The sequence below is a fragment of the Cryptomeria japonica genome, chromosome 8, assembly GCF_030272615.1.
Source record: "Cryptomeria japonica chromosome 8, Sugi_1.0, whole genome shotgun sequence".
NCBI classification, from domain to species: Eukaryota; Viridiplantae; Streptophyta; class Pinopsida; order Cupressales; family Cupressaceae; genus Cryptomeria; species Cryptomeria japonica.
The window spans coordinates 186614611-186637258 of record NC_081412.1 but is presented as its reverse complement, the minus strand read 5'-3'; the positions used below and the strand labels follow the sequence as shown (position 1 = coordinate 186637258).

The following is a 22648-nucleotide window of genomic DNA, read 5'->3' as shown; positions in this document are numbered from 1 at the left end:
AACTTGAAGAAATTAAGTAACATCACAAATAAAGAACCTTCAAAGAAAGAACATGCCATTAGCAACCCTATTGGATAACATGCTAAATCAAGTGGAAATCTCAGAACTTTCCTCACATTAATGAGGGAAATGCAATACAATCCGACCCTAAACATCAAAACAAGGAAAACTCAACACACCACATGAACTCGAACTTGAAAAAAAATGTTGATTTCCCAACTACAACTAATAACCAAAAAACTAGCAAACCAAACCTTTCATGTAGGTACTTCATCATCTAAACCTTCACAACCCAATCAACCCAATTTTATCACATTGGAATGCCACTTCTTGGTACACCACCTGACCAAGTATTTCAAGAAATGAAGGATAAGTTAAAGGAACTACAAGTAGGAAACCAAAAACAAAGCCAAGAGTACATATTTAAGATTGTGTCTTTATCCCTTCTACAAATCCATGACACGAATCCCCTTCTCTCCATATTTTTAAATTCCAAAGTTCAATAAATATAAGGGAAAGAGAGATCCACAAGACCATGTAAAATAGTTTTATATGGCATGCCAAGCAATCACTTATACTAATGATCATCTAATTAGACTTTCTTAGAAGCCTAAAGGGAGAAAGCTCTTGAGTTGTTTTTACACTTACTAAAAGGCTCAATCAAAATATTTCTTGTTTTAATCAAAAGATTTGTGAATTTCCTACATGGTTGAACACTCAAACTTACTATTAAGGATCTACGTAGCACTAGACAAAGAAATGGTGGGAGCTTCTCTTCCTCCAAAGATGGAGAAAATTAGCTAGTAGATTCTCTTGGCCCATTCCTAAGAAACAATTAATCAGCCATATATATATATATATATATATATATATCCCCACTTTGTACGATTTATATATTGATATACTTGAAGAGTGGTTAAACAATACTAATGGAGAAGGTATCCAATTGGCAGAATACGTGGTGAAGTTGCTTTTATATGCAGAGGATCTTATTCTTATTGCTAAATTTGCACAAGGTTTGAGAGAGCATTTGAAGGCTCTCAGGCTCTTTTGTTTGGAGGTTGGGATGCAAGTATATACCAGCAAGATCAAAGTCATGATCTTCTCTTTGAAAATAAAGAAGCAGCAAGTCGATTTTATCTTCGAGGGTAGCCCCTTAGAGGTGGTGGTGGAATACAAGTATCTAGGAATTGATTTCCACAATAAGCTTAGTTGGGAGACATATAGATCAAAGAGGATACAAGGGGGGTGGAGAACTTTATACCTTCTTCAGAATAGATGTCGAAAAGCAAAGTTGTGGGATTGGAAGACTAAGAAAACCCTTTTTCGGTTTGTTAGTTGTGTCAATTATTCTTTACAGATGTGAAGTCTAGGGGAATAGCATGTCAAATCACAAATGGCGACAAATAGAAAGAATTCAAAAACATCTAATCACCAGTAGCCTTAAAGTCAAATCAACGATACCTTATGATATTCTTTTAGCTGAAGCTGGTATGTTTCCAATTAAGGCCTCAACGGTCATTTGGTTGTTATGCTACTTAAAGAAGGTTGAAAATATAGATAAGCATCGCTTGCCCAAAATGATTGTTGAGGAAGATGAGCTAACTCGTAGGAAAAAGAATTGGAAAAATCAAAATAGCAAGTGGTTGAACAAGTGGGACATAAATCTACATGACTCTCCTAGCACTAAAGAAGAGATAAAAAGTGGGTGTTAGAAAAATTCAGGAATGCTATTTGGACAAAACAGCTAGGCAGGGAAAAAAGCATACTATATTAAAGAATTTAACCCTACCTGGGTACACAATGAAAAAGTTTATTGGAGATCCACAATCAACGAAAAGGCCAAAATTCTAATTGCACAGTCAAGGACGGGATACCATCATTTGAGATATGAAATTGGTAGATGGAAGATACCCAAAGAAGACTGGGAAGAAAGGACGTGCATCTTTTGCAATAAGAGGGCAATGGAAACAGAATGACAATTCATCAAAGAGTGTGTAGCATATGATGATATCCATAGACACTTTGATAACGAATTGAAGCTAGACAATTTGAATGAGCTTTTTGAAGAGACAAGACTTCACAATATAGCGAGTTTCTTACTCAAGATTCATAGCAAGAGAGACAACAAGGAAAAGAACTTGAAAACGGGTTAACTTGTTTTATCTTGGTCCCTTGGACCTTTGGGTTTTGGGGACGTCATTAAAATTCCTTCATTCATTCATTCATAATTTACACAAAATGTACAAACTTGAAAACAAATTGAAGACACAGCCTTATTTCAGACATCAGCCAAACAAAAGGCAAGGCTCAACAAGTATTTCTAAAATTAGTTGTAAGACATGATTTCCATACAAATTCTAAACTCTGGTTTGCTTAGCTTGGTCAAGAGATCAAAACCAAAGGATACAAGTCGCTGTGGTTTTTCATTGCTCTTCTAGGTAAGATGCGTTTCTAGAACTGCTGTGACTTTTATTTGTAGAGATTTAAGAACTGTCCGTTTTACATTCTTATAAAAAATAATTTTGTATACCTGCCTGAATTCTTGTATTTTCACTTTTTCCTCTGTGTTGTTTCAATTTGATGTTCCTTTTAACTGTTTGATCTGGTTTTGCATTGAATTTGATGAAATGTGACTGGGTAGGAATGTCTCTAATACAACAATAGATAATGTAGAGGTGAGGGTGTTGTAAATGGCATTGATTAAATAAGCAAATGGCCAAAACCCAAAGCCGTGAAAAGCAGATTCCCTCAGAAGCAACTTCATTAATCAGAAACAGAAGTGAAATGCATTATGTGATAAAAATAGCATCGCCTGTCCATTTTTGCTAGATGCCAAACTATAGCATTGGCTATCCATCTTGGCTTGATGCAGTTCTACACTTTACCTGAATGTTGTTTATCCTACTAAAAATATTTCACTGTTAAGTTATGACAATTAAATTTGTAGGTGAACATGAATATACTTCTTTCTGTAGTTAAATTTCATATATTTAGATTCTCGTAGGATCTTCTGATAACTTTTGAAAAGAACCGCTTGTGATACACCAATGACGTCAATCTGGCTAAGAACCCACCTCAGTCATTTACAAAAAAAATTGTAGGCTTGAGCCTTTTGCTATTACTCTGTAAAATAGACAAGGGAGATAAATAAGAAATGCTCTTCAGACACTCAAGCTTGATGAACAATACAGACAAAATTTTATTCACAAAATATTAATCATTTGCTTTTCCAAGCCATCTATATACAATCGACTCCTCCTCTTTAATTTGTTCCACTTTTTCTCTTGGGCCATCACTACAAGATCTTCATGCTATGTTCTAAATAGGAGCCCAAGCCTGAAACATTAAATGAAAGATTTATAAGGATGAGCATTTTAACAAACTGAACATTTCTAAACAGGGACTATAACAAATAAGGTCATTGTTAGCAGAGTTTGTTTTGGTAGTTCTCTTACCCGGATTTTTCCATCTTCAGAAGCACCATAAAGGACATCTTCTCCAAATGTTAATGCAGAAAGCCTGCTTTCTGTACATATCACTGATACCTTCTGCAACTTTTCCCTCAGCCATACCTTCAATAATGTGTCAACAACTTCTATTAATTCAGAAAACCATGCTACCAATATGCCACTGCCCATGAAGTTTTGATTATGCATAGAATTAATACTTTTGAAGCCATAACTAATGCAAATGAACTTGGATTTCTTATGTTTGTAGATTATGAAAGTAATTGAAGTTAACATAGTATTGACTCACACTTACCTCAATCAGCCCAGTAGACGCATTACATCCAAGGTAAATGAAATCCTCATTCACTGCCATTGCTATGACATCTGTAATTGTGGATATTTTGGCGGCGAGGTTCTTGTTTTTCAAATTCCATACCTTCAATACATGTGTTTACTTATTAATATGAAATCAGTCCCTATAACATCAAGAAAATGCTAAAAAAAATGCCAATGGATAAGGAAATTTTATTCTAATTTATTTGGCCTATAAAGGATCTAATCCCCTAGATGGTTATAAGCAGAGCTGGGTTCTTGTGCCCATCAATACAGCTAAATATAAATTTTCTTTCAACTTAAATGCAATTTTGTTAAGTTACACGAACTTACTTCTGTAGATACACCTTCAACAGAGTTACCGGAAATGTATAAGCAATCTTTGAACACTTGCAATTCACAACTTGTTGATCGTCTTCCTTGTAATATACCCTGATCTGGCTGCAAACTCATTACTTCTCCAGTTCGTAGGTCCACCTCCTGCACACCAACAATGTGTCAACTTCAGGTATTTTGTAGTTTGTACAGCTGTCAGATGGAATTCAGAGTTGAAATTTATCATATAGACATCAGGTTTGTTTTGACTGATTAATGGAAATTTTGTATCTGCCTCTGCAGATGCAGGACTTTTACATTAGCACCTTCAGGGGGCTTCACTGCCAAGATACCTAGGGTATATAATATATTACTATTAATACTTGAATAATTCATATTCTTTGATGAATGGGGACTGTATACCTGTATGCTCCAATCTGAACAGCCACAGTAAACTTTATTCTCAGCAACTGCAACGCCCTGAACATGTTTATTTCCATGTAAGATCTTTTCCAATCCAGAGTTGTCCAATACCTGTCAGTATGAACAATATTTGTGTTGATCACAAATGACACTAATCCATTATCACTACATGAAACGTGTGATAACTCATTGTTTATATCATGTTTCTTATATTTTTTTCAATGATTAGACTAGGAAACTGATATAGTATAAGGTTGAAATTTACATGCATGTTGAATTGAGCTTCTTGAACGCTTGCAAACAAACTTTTATAGCATGGGGAAAATATTTGATTGATGTGTATAATTTCAAAGATCTTGCCTTCACCAAGAAGATGGATAACTTGCTTTTCTCAAAAGGATCAATCTAAATAAATATAAAAATAAGTTATTTAGTGAATTTTACAAATTAGATAAGAGATGTTATCTTTGAAATATTGTCATCATGAAAATTCTTTCACCCTTGTGTAACAGTGATCTCCTTCTCCAAGGTGGGCATCCCATTGACCATCAATAAAATATGGCACTTGTAGATGATATAAATCAATTTCTATCTCCATTGGGACATAATATTTACTTTCTTATATTTGCCTATTTATAGCATTTTACTTGTACATATTTATTATTTCTCATTTAGACAATAAAAATGTGCTACAAACAAACATATGATATAGTATTTTCCTAGTGTTGAATTGGATTAAATTCTCATTTGTGTTTAATTTGATTTGAATTCAACATTCTATCGTTATTTTTCAGTGTATTAAAATCCTACCCACAAATCAAAAAAAATGTACGAATTGTAAATATGGAGTGCTAAACATATTTAGTGGTCTAATTTATTTTAGTTTGAGATTTCAATGAGAGTAGTCTCGTCCATTTTGAAGAGTATTTTTCAACGAGAATTGTTGGAAATAGCTTGATGTTTTCCCAAGAACTCCATCTAATCACAAGGGGGTTGTATTGGATTAGCTTTCACTTGATAAGATATGGCATTTGGATCACAAAATGTTTATGTTGTGTTAGTTTATTTTGATCCAAGGTTTAAATATTTTAATTCTATTTTAGTTAGTTGGGACATTGTGGAAGACTGGGAGTTTGCATATGAGAAGTTTAGTTAGTTGTTGCTTCACCTTTTTATTTGCAGAGGCAACGACATAGACACAGCTTTAATGTATATTTTTCTTAGATCAATAAAATTCTTATGCACCAATGAGGTGACAAAAATTTCTTCATTTATTTCAATACTTGTGTCATCTCAAGGGGTTGATTACGCGATTAATAGGATGAAAGATGGTGGGGAGCAAGACTAAGTGCACTTCTGAATGTTTGGAATATGATATCAAGGGGAATTGTAGCCTAGAGTGTTGACATGCACAAATGTGAAGGATTGAAGGTTGTGTATAATTTTGTTGAGCATTTACATGCAGGTACACACTAATGCATATGCCATCTTTCCTTTGTGTATGGTGCAACTTCTAGTATAGGGTTTCCACAAGAATGAAGCTGGGGGGTTGTTATTTGAGCTAAATGATGACAAAAATTGTGCTTTTCTTTATAATATGTGTGATCTATGCATATTGCACTTAGTAGTTCTGATTCATTAGTAGTCAGTTGGTCCAATAAGGGCATATGAACCTGGGGCCTTCCTAGGGTTTCTTTTCAAGGTTCCATCACAATTTTTTCCTTACCATCTAAGCAATGGATGTCTTCTTAAAAATGGTGTAACCGCTCATCAGTAAAATGAATTCTTGTTGGATCCCCTTTTCCAGTGCATCCAATTCATGACAGGTGTCCTCCCAGAATCTTGCAGTTCTATTATCTATGATGTGCTAAAATAGCAGGATTTGGCAATGAAGAATATGTTTAAGATGGGATGATATTGAGGATTTGGACTAAGTTGAATTTTGTGTTATGGCTGATACAAATCCATCAGCAATCAGGAAACATTTTTTCATAGATATTCATGTCCATTGAGCAAAGTTTACGTGTATCATTGCAGCTTTCTGATACGTTGTCAGCAAATTTAAATTTCTCATACCAAAACCAGGAAGCAACATTAATAAACATGAATGTTGTGGAACTTCATATCTTTAACAGTTGAGAAGGTTGACAAGCCAACCTGTAAATGGCAATTCATATCAGATAGTGAATGGGAAGATGCATGTAGACTTTGATGAGAGCTCTTAACTAAAGGCATTGTCTAGGTTTTACAAGGGTCATGCTGATTGATGTGGATGTCCATGAAGTTGAAAAAATTGATTATCTGATATGAAAGATTAATGGGAGACCTAAGAATCTTTGAAACTAAGTGACATCGATATCTGATGAGAATGCTTAATTGAAAACCTAAGAAGCTTCAAAGTCAACAGACTAAAGAAAACTTTTTGAATGGTGAATATTAACTATTAATTATAGTGATCTTGAATGGGCAAGGAGATATACTATAGACAGGCAACTCAAAAAATGGGTAGCAGCAGAACATCAAGAAATGTTAGTAAGAATGAAATCAAGCTTAGAATTGCTTTAGTGTCTTGCATCCCCTCAATGATAAGAAAAGTTGCATCTAATCATTTAAAATAATAAAAATCCATTTTCTATATAAGATGGAAAAGAAGTAAAAATACAAATCTATCTGAGTGATGAGTAGTTGAAGTGTCCAAGAAACTTATTTAAGCAGGGTTTTTCCTTCTCAATTCACAAATGGACTGGACTAGATCCGTCTGGCATGGAGGAAAAATACTTGCTCGTTTGGCCAAGATTTTGCCCAAGAGTTGGCAAAAAGTTTTGACAAAGACAGCAGAAATTCTGGTTTTACCTTTCTCCTTTTGTAAAATGATTTTTTTCCAAGATTGATGTATGTTTTGTCATGTGACTTCATATCTAAATATTATTATGCATGCGTGACTAGTAGCAGATACAAAATTCTGCTTAAGGATCATTTAAGGTCATTTCAACAATTATTAAGATCAAGTAAGCACTGTTGTTAATCAATTATTCATCCATAGGTTTTGAATTTTGAACTAATATTGAAATGGTTCATTTTTTAGAGCTCAACATAATCACGATTCTAATGCAAAGTTTTGATTTCTGTGGCATTTTAATTTCATCATCTAATTATTGGATGGTGTTACCTAACAATAGTTAGGTTTAAGCTTAAAGAATATACGTTTGAATTTAATTTAAGAGATGAATTACAGTAACCCTTGATACATGAAAATTAATCCTATTGTCTTGGAAGGGAATTGAGTTCTCTTGCTGCATGATTGGGTGTTGGTTTATACGCCTACATGGTTCCTGTTTGCCAATTACAGGAACTAGTTTATGCTATACCACCTATATTCCATAGTGTTCCTGGGATGGGGATGGCAGGAAACACTAGGATGCATATTGGGGACGACAGGGTACATGAGGCCTTTTTGGGGAGGATGGCAGGGGACAGCAATTAAAAGTATAAGAAATTTCTACCATCCATATGATAAGGCATTCACCATATCCATTATGTAACGATATTACATAAAATTAGAGCTGAATCAAGGATTCACATGAGTCAACATACAAATCAATAAAAATTCATTTTTTTCATTGTCAAGTTGAAAGACTACAACGTAGAAACGACAAATGTAAAATATCTGATAAACAATATGCTCCATAGTTTAGGGCACATCTCTTGATTGGGCAATTTATTAAGTTGGTTACCATGCCTTTCTCTCTGAATCACTATTAATTTTGATTGAGGTAAAGTTTGTAATCCTTAGACAACTGATAACCATGATATAACCTACTTTGGCAATGCAATATCTTGGCACAAAAATTCTCCTTGAAGTACTCCATTTCTGATGAAGAGTAGCACTCCAGTAGAGTTTTCTTCATATCTATACAAAGTCACATTAACCACACACAAATTGCAGCTGTATATGAATGAACAGGAAAATCTGATACACCATACAGAGGGAAACATTATAACTTGGTTTGTGGACCTTTTTCTGCCACATTTTACAATTCAACTTTTAGCCATGATGACATCATGTTCCAAGCCATTATTAGGAATTTAGGAATATTATGGCGATAACAGGAATGACAGATTAAGCTAGGCGGTGGTGTATGGACGTATCTTAGTAAAGGCAGTCAACAGACTCAACACTTCATTGTCCCATTCCTTGATAAATTGGTTGAATTATGGTACACAGTATACTATGTAGCATCCTCAAATTGATCGCAAATTCATTTCAGGACATTCGACTGTTTTATGTTTTTGGAAACTGTGATTGTTGTACAAGGATGACTGGCTATCTCCGAACATGCCGGGATGGCTGAGTGTTGTTTCTGGTATGTTTCCAGACATTAAGAGGATATTGAGGATGGCCTAGCGACATTTCTAAAATGTTCCCTTGTCCTTGAAATGTGACAGGTATAACCGTATAGGGACGGCCAAAAACCCCTGGGACACATTCCCATGTATCCCTGTTAATATCATTCATTTTATTCCTATGGATCAATCTTCACACATTATTTTAGGCTGTAACAGCCTAGGGTTTTCTCGTTGAGTTGATGATTTTATAAGTGGTAGGACTCTATTGTGGTTACATAACATTAATAAAATAGACTAAATGCCCTTTTCATTACCACACAAGCATTTATTTGGCTTCCACAAAACACATTCAGGGCCTTGATTCATTGTTTCCTCGTTTTACCCCTACTTTTTAGACATAGAGACTTTACCTATTTGCTTGTGGGACTGTGCGTATTATCAGATGCTCAAAATATGTAAGTTATGGGCTACATAAGAATTGTAACCGCGTAAAATCTCTCACAAATCACTAGACACATTGAGTAAACTCTCTCACAAATCACTAGACACATACTAAACTTGACCTTTATCCTTAAGAATGTAATGCATGCCTAACATGAAGAAAAATAAAATGTGGAACAAGAGTAATGCTTAAACTAGTCCCATAAAATCTGAGAATTCAAGGCATTCTAAGCATAGAGTGTCCACATTGGGTGAACGGGAACAAGAGTAATGCTTAAACTAGTCCCATAAAATCTGAGAATTCAAGGCATGCTAAGCATAGAGTGTTCACATTGGGTGAACGGCATAGCATAACCCCATAGATACTGTCACGGGGCTAGACCGACCTGCTGCCCAAACAAGCTTTTTCCTTCCAAAGGAGGTCCAACCTCATGCGGCACTGGCAAACCTTACTCACGACTTCCATTGCGGACAAGTCCTTTCTTGTTCCCAGACTACGCCATACCTTTTCAAGTGTCCACCACCTGACCACATTAACACACACCCATGCGGAATAGAAGTGCATGCCAACCCTCTTACAGGTTTCTTTCATCCTGATGCTCCTAGCACTCCCTTCAAGTCCCTGACTCTACTCTAGCACTGACCCATCCGGAACTCCTTAAGTCCTCCGGCTCCAACTCTGCACACTCCTTGAGCATGCCCAGTACTCCCACAGCACTGGCGCCCCATGTTGGCCTCCCTCAGCTCCTCTGAACCCTCAAGCACCAAACATATCTCATGGGACGACTAGACTCCCTGAGCTAGCTTCCTATTTGTCCATCTCCACACAATGAACACAACACTGGGGCAATAGATAGCTTTATTGTTATGAAGAGACGGCCCCTGGCTCGATCTACAAACAATTCCAACTCTGTCGTTGGTCACTACCTGTTGTGACCATTTCACACATCGCCCCATTAAAATGGGGACCCCCTCTTTTTTGCTCGGTTTTGCCTGTTCTTCTCTCTGCTTTTTGGGTTTTGGGTAAGTGAGTGAGTCGTTTGGACTAGGGCTAAGCCTTAGGGTTTCCTGTTGATATTTTCAAGCCGAAGTCCAGTCAAATTTTGAAGATTATTGAGCTTCCTCCCGTAGGTTGCAATTTTGAAATAGGATGAGTCTGTCAGGATGTCAGGTGTGTCTGTCTAGGTCCAGTCGGAATTTTGAAAGCAAGTTCAAATTTTACCTAGTGTTAATGATGGAAATTGTGCAATTTTGTCCGGGTGAATTTTGACCAAATTTTGGAAGGTTTGATAATTGACCCCTGGCCTTGGAGATGGCCTAATTATGCCTTGTGAAGTGACTGAAAGCCTAAATTCTTGGTATTTTGGCCTATAGAGGCAAAATCGCTCCTGTCCCTCACTTAGGGACCAGGGTGAAATTGGTATTTTATGCATCTTGGTTATTGACTTGTTTCATTTGTCTTGTGCAGGGTCGCTAGGAGATACAATCGAGCATGGATTGAAGGTTTTGAAGATTTTTTGAGACTCAAAATGGCAAGTTTTTTAAGGTTTAAGGTCAAATAGCTCCTGTCCCTCTCCCAGGGACCAAGGCGAAATGACTTACTTAGGGCATTTTTGGCCTCATTTTGATCGAACTAAAGCATCAGGGACGCAACAAGAGATGAAATCAACATGATGGAGCACCCAGACTTAGTCGTTTGCAATAAAAGTTGAACATTTGACCTTAAGGACAAAAATCGCTCCTGTCCCTCACTGAAGGACCAGAGCTTGTTTCTCAAAGTTGCACTGTCCTTGTAGGGCCAAGACAATTTGTTGATTCGAGGAGATCAAGGAGGGCATGTTTTGTCCATTGAATATAATTTGAAGTAATTGACAAGCAAGGAAATATGCTAAGATGACAAGTTCGCTCCTGTCCCTCACTGAAGGACCGGAGCTTGAACACCAAGTTTGCCTTATTCTTGCAAGATTAAATGATTTTGCGATTTGGAAGAGATCAAGTAGAGTACATTTTGCCCATTGAATATAACTTGGATGGACCACGAAAGAGAAAATCTACCCAAGACACAAGTTCGCTCCTGCCCCTCTCCCAGGGACCAGGGCGATTTTCAAATGAAGCTCCTGTCCCTCTCCCAGGGACCAGAGCGATTTTCTTAAAAGACAAGTTTTTGGCGAAGGTGAAGTAAGTTTCAAGTTTGACATGAATGAAGGAAGGCGTGATCACCCCGTTGAAGATAATCTTGAAGGTTGGCAAAACACAAATGAGCTTATAAATGCAAGTTCGCTCCTGTCCCTCTCCAAGGGACCAGGGCGAAATTTGGGTTATCTAGCCTCCCCTCCGAATTTGAATGGGTCCAAGTCAAGACGCGAAGTCAAAATGATGTTTGGAATGCTTTAAGGGAAAACGAAGTTGCAAAGACCACGAGAACTTGATGGAATTGCCTAAATCGCTCCTGTCCCTCTCCCAGGGACCAGAGCGAAATTTTCAAGTGTGCCTAATTTTAGAGTGCCTCTATCGTTTGCAAGACTCAAGAAGGAATAAGAAACAACGTTTTTCGCTTCGAAGGCAATTGGAAGTTGATACGATCAAGGGTTCGCACAAAGAAGAAAATGGCGCTCCTGTCCTTCAGTCAAGGACCAAAGCGATTTCAATAGAGTCAACCGTTCCCTTCAAAAACTACGTCAAGGCAAGGTCATGCAAGATCCCAAATGTCTTTAGGAAGATGATGAACAAGGAGTTAACATCAAAAGTCGATAATTTTGAGCTCAAATGCAAAATTCGCTTCTGTCCTTCAGTCAAGGACCAGGGCGAATATCCTTAGAAGGGCTCATTTGGTCTTGGGGAGACAAGTTGGGCATGCGTAGAGCAAACAAGGGTCATCAATTGCCCTCACAACTCGATTTGGCAATGTGGAAAGTGAAGACCAAAGGAAAAGCAAAAATCGCTCCTGTCCCTCACCAAGGGACTAGGGCGAAAATGGTTTAAAAGGCATTCATTCCAAAGATGGAATAGGTTAAACTCAAAATACCAAGCGAGAACCCCATTTTGGACGTAGAGGATGAAGTTTCAAACGTGAAGAATGAAAGATGGAGGACCAAAATGCATGGGCGCTCCTATCCCTCTCCCAGGGACCAGAGCGAATTTGATTAAAGTCCCAAATTCCTCCCATGCCTAGGCGCCAATAATTTTTTGAAAAACATTAAATGCTAAATTCGATAAAAACTTTGAAATATTTAATTAAATTGGCATTTAAAAATAGCGCATAAGGCATTTAATTAATTAATTTAGCCTTTTAAAAAATCAAAATGTTTAATTACAAAGGCATTTAAATTAATTAATTATTAAATTAAATAAAAAGGGAGAGCGCTTGGGGTTATATTTTTATACTTTTATAAAAGTCGGCCTCCTTTTTATTTAAATTTTGTTTATTATTTGCCTTATTTCCAAAAGTCGGCCTATGTGAGAATAAGGAGATGAGCGCTTATATAAGAGGGGGTACTTTGAAGCATTTTAAACCATCATTCAATCATTGTTCATATGCGATTTGGAGAAGAGCGAAATTTCAATCCAAGGAAGAGTGCGAACTTTGTTAGAGGTTAGAGGTGGAGCGAGTTTCCCTCAAGGCGTTGAAGACCCCAAAGGTGGTGAAGTTAATAAAGGAGGCGCATTTGCTAGGAGAAGCTCACGTTGAAGACTCCAATCTTCATTTTGCCTAGGCGAATTTCCTAATTTTGCATCTTTTTTAGAGTTAGTTCTCAAGAAAGGTATGGCAAGATCTCCCTTGTCCAAATTATGAATTTTGAATCGTCCTAGCCTCAATCTTGAATTTTGAATTGCATCGTTATATTTAGGAAATGATAATTCAAGGATTTATCATGAAGTTTCCTAAATTTAAATTTTAATCTATATTTCTACATTGTGAAATCTGTTACTCATTATGAAATGTTGTGTAGGTGTCACGATGGCGACCCCAAAGGCAGGAGCATCTACCAGTCGTCCAGCCCTCATGAAGGAAGATCAAAAGAATGAAGAATTGGAGACCAAGATCGTGTCGAAATGGAGCAACATTGGAGATACCAACTTGGGAAACTTCAGTACGAAGAAGTTTCGAGAGGTCCCTTACATTGGCAAGCCATCACCTGTCGCAAGAAGAATAATTGAAAGTGGCATTATCAAGGCGGCTGGCTTCCCTCCAGCAATCCAGTGCCATGAGTTGATGATCGAGTGTGCTCGCCATTATGATCCACAATCAAGATCGATCGTGTCCAAGGAAGGAAACACTTTGGCTTACCTTTCAGAAGAGGCTATAAGTGAGGCTTTCCATCTTCCGGAGCACAGAGATATGATTTATAAAAGCTTAGAAGGAGCCAGGTCCATGTACGAAGATGATCCAGACACTTGCTTGAGCATCATCAACAAGAATTGGTTACTCAAGAGTCATCCTCGCCTGAGCAAGATTCCGAACACACCACATAGGATCGACTTCCAGGAGGAGTATAGAGATTTGATAACATTACTCAACCGAGTTACAGGGGCTCCTCAAGCCTTCTATTTTGAGAAGTGGATGTTCTACTTCATCCAAGTGATAGTTCAAGGAAAAGGAACAATTCATTGGGCTAGAATGATTAGCCATTGCTTGGACGTACAGTTAAGAAGATTGAAGGCTACCAAGTCTTTCCACATGAGTTCATACATCATATATGCCTTGATCAGGAGTTTTGAATATGTAGGACTACCTCACAGAGGAGTGATCGGAAGAGGGCCCGGGGAAGTCAGAGTTTGTGATTCCTATGTTCGTTTGCATCATCCTTCAGGAAGTGACTACAAGTTGGTCAATGATACCTTCACGATGAACATCACCAGGACATTGCAAGGCGGGATTCACAATCGGCTATCTCAAGATGCACAAGAGCTTGTAAAGAGGTACGTTGCTTGGTTCATCCAATTTCAAAAGTTTACATATATTAGAGTTCATGGATGTCCTTCGCCTCCCTACATGTTGCCAAGATATCCGACAGACAGAATAGTGTTACTTGAGGTGACTAGACAGTTGGCAGCTTATGCGAAGGCATTCAGACACAGGCATGGAAATGGAGTTCCTGTGCCAATCATACTAGGAAATTCAATTGAGGTATGTCCTAATGCTCTAGCCATGGATGATGCAGAAAAGGAGTTAGCTTTATATTCATTTTCATTCTTTGCCTTGAGAGAGAGTTTTGATCCTTATGGGTATATAGAGGAGACAGTCGGAAGGAAATACAAACATGAACCTCAGGTGGAAGACTTTGTGATGAATCTCTCAGATGATCTTGAAGTAAAAAGAAAGATGCATTCCAGATTGCCTTTAGACTTCATCAGGAAATGCAAAATTTACAGAGTGGCCGACCAAGCTCAGGACAGTGGCAGACATCTCCAATCATCTTATGACCGAGAAAGCAAAGCAGTGAGGCTAGATTGGAATGAACCTGAAATTTTGGATCTAGATGCCTTGATGGCTCCAGTTTTGTCTTGTACTCGCAGATGGGTTGATGTGCAACATCAAAAGTTGAGAGAGCAAGGCATATCTATGACTTTTACTTTGGAGGAAAGGCCAGGAGAAGGAGGAGCAAGTGTAAGTGAAGGTAATCCTAATCCCAGAAGCACAAGTGAAGGCAACCTTCGAAGCGTAAGTGAGGGTAATCCTCATCCTAGAGGCTCAAAGAGAAAAGAGAGACCTAAGAAAAGAGAATCCTCCAAGAAGAAGCAAGAGGCCAATCGAGATCGTTCATCCGACACATCTTCTCGACAAGAGAAGAGGACACTTGAAATGGAGGAATCTATGGAATCAATAGTACAGAACGATAAACAGGAAGAAGAACAGGTACCTCAACGTTCATCAAGTCGATCTCTCCAAGTCAATGAGCTACATGAAGACAAGAACGATGTCGAAGTGACATCTCCTCTCAGAGAAGAAGAAACATTGCCTAAGGAGATACAGGTTAGAGAAACAAGATCTGCCATTCCGGATTGGTTAAAGGAGAGACTGACAAGGGTGATTGTGATCGAGGACGAAGATAATGTGATTGATTTAGAAAGCCTTGTTGGGAATTCTCAGGAAGTGACAGAAAAGAGGAAGGCTACTAAGATGTCCAAGATGATCAGAGATGAGACAGGATCTAGGAAATTGCAGATAGCTACACCAGCAGTGGACAGGTATGAAGGTGAGATCCTCGCAGAGGAATATGATGTAGAGACATTTGAGCTTGGTCCACTCACAGCCGAGCAAACGTTGGATGAGGCAACCGATTCGTTTGAAGCACTTAGGGACAAGCTTAAGGAAGAAATGGAAAAGAATAGAAAGCTTGAGAGAGAGAGAGGTGCTTGGAGAGGCTACTTTAGCCATCTCAATTAGCCTTTGAGGCGTCAGGATCCAGCAATATCTCCTGTGCAGGCACTTCCCCTTGAATCAGTTGGTGAGGCAGAGAGAGTCAGGAGTTTGGTTCAGCTTATGAGCTCTTGGATTGACAAATCCCATACAGTTGCTATTGAATTTGCAACAAGAATGATGCAGACCATTCATCGAGCTATCCAGGTTCTTGAGATCATCCACAACCTAATGATAACGGTAGCCGCCTTTGCTCATACTAAAGATGTTATCATTCCTGTCCTGCAAGTAATCAGACAAACATCAAGGAAGGTCCTAGCACAAGAAAAGAATATGGATGGGGGACCTCATAGTTTACTCCAATGGTCAACTTTACTCCAGATGAAGGAAGTTCTTTTTGAGGACATCAGTAACAAATGCAATCAAGTTGAAGAAATTGTCCATCCGATCCAGGACAAAGTGTTTGAAGTATTATGTACTATCCTTGGCAGGAGGATCGCAGTTGAGACAGATGTGGATTTGCAAGAATTAGAAGAAAGAGTCAGGGTCATCTTTTGCAAAGATGAGAATGTTATTACAGATGAGCAACGGGATCAGATGTTTGCTACCATGCTCCTGATTGAGAAAATCAAAGAACTTGAACCTGGATGGGACACTGCTCTCCTCAAGGCTTTCGATCAGGTCATCCACTTGGAGGAATGAATGAGGAATCTTCTTGAGATTCCAATTGCTGAGATCGAAGGAATCGTGTCTAGATTCATTGCATATGCTAAGAAAGAGCATTGGAAAGGGAATAAGATTCTAGAAGAAAGGTTGTTATAGATGATGTGGCACCTTAATTATCATTGGTCTATGTCTCCTAGATTTTTGTGCCAAATTTAATATTTGGCTATGCATTTAATATTGTTCAATAAAAAGGGGGCTATTTGTAATAAACCCTAATTAGGGTTTAGGTGTCATAATCTTGGCCATTGATCTTCTTTTGATCTGGACCGTTCATTGTAATTGAGGATGCTATATATACCCTCACTCCTTTTCATTTTGATATATAGAATTAGCAATTAGAAATAGAAAGAGAGAGCAATAAGAAATAGTTAGAGTTTAGAGTTTTTAGAGAAGCAAGTTATTTTGTAGCAAAATTGAGCTTTGAAGAAGGAATTTCAAACAATTGTTGTTTATGATGGCTTTGAGATCAATAAAATATTGAAGTTATGGTGTTTTATTGCAATTCTTGTGGTTATCTTCATAGTTGTTTACTTTCTTGAATCATTCTCAGTCAAAGTAGTATTTCAGTTTGAAGGACTAAGTGTTGGGCTTGATCTTTGGTGAGATTCACGTTCCAAACCACTAGCTTCTTACTGATTGTAAGGACGCCTTGTGTGGTCGACTGGAAATATTTGGATTGCATAAACCTTCATTCATTATTGAGTCATAGATATGTACCTTCATGGTAGTGCTTATGATTCTTGATGATTTGAAAATCATTATTCACCTTAGAAGATCGCATCAGTTTCAGTAAAGTTGTTATTTCATGGCAATACTGAAGTTGGTAGAATCTTGCCAAGTTTAGCCTACGTTAAGTCATTCTTAGAATTAGATTAGGATTTATCTCTTGCAAACCTTACCCTTTTGATCTTTTTGGAATTCATTAGTATTAGGAAATCTTGTTCCTGCAATTCGGATACGTAAGGCCCCTTGATGAAACAACAATCACAACGACCACTGGTGCTTATCCACATGTAGAGACCCTACATAAAAGAACATTGGAGTCACCCTGATTGATCCTTTTTTGCGATATCTTTAGCAATCAGAGACTTTATTCAAGAGAGGATAAGGTACCCTTGGGTATTTTATTCTGTGTATGATTGTGTACAAAATACACGTCAACACTACCCCAAATACTTCCCAAGCATCCGATCACGAGTTCCTGCCCCTAGATCAACGTCCACTCTTGAAACACCAGTACAGATACCACTGCACCTCGCCCCAGGCGATAGCTTCTCATATAGACTCCTGATCCACAAAGACCCTGTCTCCTTCGGAACTCAACCTGGCCAACCACTGACTCTCTCATGAGCCCGCGACGGCTTATCCAGTACACAACTCAGAACCCCTTCCTGAACAAGGACTCCAAGTCACACTGCTTTGGGCCCCTGGCCTATGCCTACATGGCTTCACTGGTGAACCCGGTTCCTTGTACATCCTATGCACAATAACCAGCTCCATACAAACACTCAGTCTAAGTCTCTCAAACTGACAAAACACCTTGCACTCCTACTTGGGCACCAAGCTCTTCGCTCCATGATCCAATCCAATATCCTTGGTCGCTGAACTCTCCTTCAACTCGGCTGTGCTCCGAGAACAACTCGCCTACGGACCATGTCCTCTTTTCGGTCGTGCAACTCATCCATCTTTGTCACCCTCTTGGACTCGCCTCATGGCTCGGCTCAACATGAGCACACTTTCGGAACCCAGTCCCTACTGCCACATTTGACCCCCACTCTAGGGCCTTGAGATCCCGAATCTCAATGCAAATCCCACTTCAGGTAACCTAGGTGCGTGCCCGGCACATCACCCCACTTGTTCCACAAGACACATGGACTTCTGGCTCTGCAACTCAACCCACATAGCTTGCCCAACTCTCAAGCTCCAACATTCCGACATAGATAGCCCATTGTGCGGCCATCCCCCCTTACAAGATCTTGGGTACTCCATTTCCCCAACTGGGACAATCCATTGCACGATCATCCTTCTCACAAGAGCCTAGGTACTCCGCTTCCCTAGTCCTCGGGTCATAGACAACTCCCCGGGAGTCATCCCCAACATTGGCTCAGTTAATCCACTTCACTAAGATAGGGACCATGAGAACGCATCCACCAGTAAACCTCACCATCCAATGATAAGGCGGGGTTACTCTACTTCACCCCTAATGTCCATGTAGGACCTCTATCTCCCTGAGACTAGAGGGCAGGGTTACTCTTCTTCACCCCTAGGAGGAGGTGTCTACTGCAGACCACCTTGGTGCACTCCTGGCACTCGGCTATTCTTTCAACCGACCCCCATATATAAGTTTTTCGTCCAATTCTCACACAACTATAGCTTGGCATTAACCATTTGTCAATCACCACAACTTCCACCTACTGAGAATAACAAGGGACTTACAACCCCAAAAGCCTACTGATCTCCCCGAGACAGCAGCCCCTTACAGATACAACTGTGTTTTTTTCATGGACACAATCAACGTAGAAAAGCATGAGACCTGCTGATCACCTCTGTTTGTGTTAGAAAGTCCTAGGCCAATGAGATGGAACAAAATTCTACTTTCAAATCTACTAGAGCATTTAGGGTTAATAACACTTCACGTATTTGGTCAGTTTATTTGTTGTTCTTCTTTAGCATGTTCTGCTGTTATCTATATACTTATTTTGGCATCATGATCAAGAAGTTGAGACTGTGCTTACCCTTTTTGTCCAGGAAAGCTACTTTTAGCTGCTACCAACCAAGTTTTTAGCTTTCATAGAAAATGTTCTAGTGCTAATATACATGCTAATAATATGGTTAAAGTATTTGATATTTTTAGATTATTCTACAACTGGTTGTTGCAGCTTGGATTCAACAATAATCAAAGGGAAAATTTTAGTACAGGCCATTCAAGGTTTTATAATTTTCAGTCGTACTGACCTTTATTCCATACCCTTCTGAAATGATGAATGTCATAAGAGCATTTACAGAAATTCTTTGCACCACTTCCTTCGTTTGCACTACTTGCATACAAACAAGGTCTTCAAAACCCAATCTCCAAACCTGTCCATTAACAAAGATGGATGGTAAGCACCAATTAAGTTACAGTGCATTCAAAATACTGAATGCTTTTCATCATTTACATGAAATGAAGATAATTTTAGGAAATTGAGCCCCTGGTTTGGCTAAACTCCCTAGTATAACCTGCTGTAAAGCTCTTTCTCAGTAACCTATTGTTTGCCATAATAATTGCCAACTATAATTCTTCCTCATTTCCTCGGAAAAACGTTTCCTACCATGATTGATTTGTCTGCAGATGCACTAAAAAGTCTCTCTGATGATTGTGAGATAGCCAGGCACGTGACTGAATCTTTGTGCTTCCTGACATCAGTAATCAACTTTGGTTGCTGGTTCCTGACATCCCAAACCTTCAAAAGAAAACATTTGCAGAAACAGTAAAACATCAGTGCACAGGACATACTGAAAAGAGATATTTGTGATATATACAATCTTGTTGAATGGTTAGCTGGAAGCACGAGGAAGTATTAATTTTACTAGTTGTGTGAAACTCAAGAAATGTTAAGGTACTTTAGGAGAGGCCTAAGTGATGATAAGGGTGCCGAGCAACCTTGATTGTGCCATCTGAATGCCCACTATATAATTTTCTTTTGCCATATGTAAGCGCTTCAGTTCTTCCATTGACAGAAGCATCCATTTGTGCTACTTCACCATGTACGAAAATGTCTGCATGCTGATATAATTCCATTCAACATTTCTCTGTAAGATTCACAAAGTATCATTCTTTTTCTATTTATAGTCTGAATGCCTACTAGTAAACCACACATAAATACAATATTTAGTACTATTTACATTTCACTCAAAAGCATTTTGAAACTAAAAGGAATTTGAATATAATTCTTTCACGCATGTGATGTTTTGTTTGTGTTTTAGCTTCTAGAGTGTCATAAGTTCATCTGTATTACATTCCTTTCCATGTGGCATCAACGTACTGATTTTAGAATAGGATCATTTGCAATGACATCAAGGAGCTCTTTTGCCGTCCATGTAACCCATTTGAGTCTTCGTAGAGGACCGATTATTTCTTGTGCAAAAGTTGAAATCAATTGAAGGCATTCTGCACAGTTTTTTGGGGTCATCAAACAAGGTCTATATAAGTGCCATGCTTCCACATATAGAACTGTACACTCTACTTTCTCATTATGGACAAAAATGAGATAAAAATTTGTTCTCTAATGTATATGTTGATCGTATGTAATTAAAAGATAATTCTTCTAATTTTGATTACACAGTATACATTGTGGACCATCACTCACCTGGATTTTGCATGTAACTATGAAGTGAGAGGGTGGCCAATATCCTCTCTTCAACTTGTCTGTCATGCCGTAAGCACCCTACCAGCTGAGGAAGTAAAATTGAGCATGCAACAAGTTGCATACCAGTATCAGGCATTGATGCAAGTGCACAGTTGACCCATGCAGCAGTCACAAGGCAAGGTTTTGCCAATTCAGGTACTCGACCTGATAAAGACTTGGCCAGGGCTTCAAATAGTGGCTTGCCTTTAGTCAGTAGAGCACTAGTAATTTTCATTTCCCATTCATCTGTGGCCATCTTCTCTTCATTCTGAATTTGCAAGTAGTCAATAATTTAAAATAAATGATTAAATAAGTTATAGATAGAAAATAATCATTAATCAACTATTTATGATATTCCAAATGCAGCTGATTAGCAATTGGAGTACAATATGTGGAACGGATAATAATACTAGGAATGCAGCCTGGACCAAAGAGTGAAACACTATTAAACCAATAAAATAGATCGAAACACATAAAATATATCAAAACAAAGAAGATGGAATCACGAAACCCAAATTCCATAGTCTGAAAGATGTGCAACTCAACAACCAAGTATTATTTTCTATTCTACAATTTCACATGTTTACTCAATGAAGTTGATTAATAATTAGATGAAAGAATTAAAGCTAAAGAAGCATAAATCTAAGGTTTAAATAGAAGGGTCATTCACTGAATAAGTGTTCAGAATACTTGTAATCATAGCCTTCTAAGCATTACCCCTTGTTATTCGATTGGCCACCACCTCCTCTGATCCTTGGGACCTACATTTAAATACCAGCCCTATTTTGCCAGTGTAGTGGTGCAGAAGATGTCAATAAAATATGCCCCCTGCTTCTAGACTTCAGTCTTTTGTGCAATGTACGCAATCTTCATTTCTATTTCTAAACCTATTCAAATCTTATATTTCGATGAATGTTTCCAGCATCTATATAGGAATCATTTTGGAAACTAAGCTACATTTGTTATTTAGTGAAAAGAATGTTCAGAACGCTTGAATTCATAGCTTTCTAAGTATCATCCCTTGTTATCAGATTTACTAACACCTCCTTTGATCTTTGAGAACTAATTTTACATTAGTAGCCCTATTTTACCTGTATAGTAGTGCAAAAGTTGTCAATAAAATACGCTCCTTGCTTCTAGATTTCTGTCTTTTGTGCATGTGCACTATCTCATTTCTATTTCTTATCCTATTCAAATCTGGTATTTCAATAAATGTTTCCAGCATCTATATAGGAACCATTTTGGAAACAAAGCTGCAGTGATCTGGTCATGTGACCCAAAAGAGAACATTGATCTAATGCATGAAGTCACTGCTGAGCTCATTTTTAATTAGTCTAAAAACAGAGTTATTTTCAATTTGTTTTTGCTTTTAAATAAAGCTAAATTCCTTAGGAACATAGAGCATGAATAACATCTGAAACAGCATTTTTAGTATCATTGATGTATGATGAACATACCCATCTCTTCATGTCATCTTCTAAAGGATCATCTTCTTCTATCAAAGAATCAATAAAATCATTTTCAAGTCCAGCTTTTTTGAGCAGCCAAGCTTCTAGTAAAGTCTGACCCAGATATGAGAAGCGTCCTCCCAAAATCAAAAGAGCTTTGGCTGCTTGCAATTGTGCCTTTTTATCCGTTCCGCAATGTAGTGCAGCTATTATGGCTTCCAGTGCCTCTTCTCTATATACGCTGTATCGCCGTGGTTGTACCTTTATTCAATCAACATTGCATGAAGATAAATTTAAAGTGCATGACACATTATGCTTATTGTTTGTACAAGTTACCTAAGAAATAATTTTTACAAGATGATATGGATTTCAGTTTGAGAACTTAAAGAAGTCCACAAACTTACAGAGAAAATA

General features: G+C 38.1%; 1 protein-coding gene across 1 annotated transcript in view; it reads right to left on the bottom strand.

The window, feature by feature from the left end:
• Window positions 1-3085: 3085 nt before the first annotated feature.
• LOC131048426 (putative E3 ubiquitin-protein ligase LIN-1) overlaps window positions 3086-22648 on the bottom strand; it is a 35312-nt gene continuing 15749 nt past the window's right edge. The window contains exons 7-17 of the mRNA XM_057982383.2: window positions 22244-22495; window positions 20748-21054; window positions 20424-20548; window positions 20042-20164; window positions 19710-19841; window positions 19354-19476; window positions 4524-4634; window positions 4119-4265; window positions 3766-3888; window positions 3459-3575; window positions 3086-3339 (exon numbers count right to left, since the gene is read on the bottom strand). Coding sequence (XP_057838366.2) covers window positions 3322-3339; window positions 3459-3575; window positions 3766-3888; window positions 4119-4265; window positions 4524-4634; window positions 19354-19476; window positions 19710-19841; window positions 20042-20164; window positions 20424-20548; window positions 20748-21054; window positions 22244-22495 — 1578 coding nt within the window. The 3' untranslated portion in view covers window positions 3086-3321. The remainder of the gene's footprint in view (window positions 3340-3458; window positions 3576-3765; window positions 3889-4118; window positions 4266-4523; window positions 4635-19353; window positions 19477-19709; window positions 19842-20041; window positions 20165-20423; window positions 20549-20747; window positions 21055-22243; window positions 22496-22648) is intronic.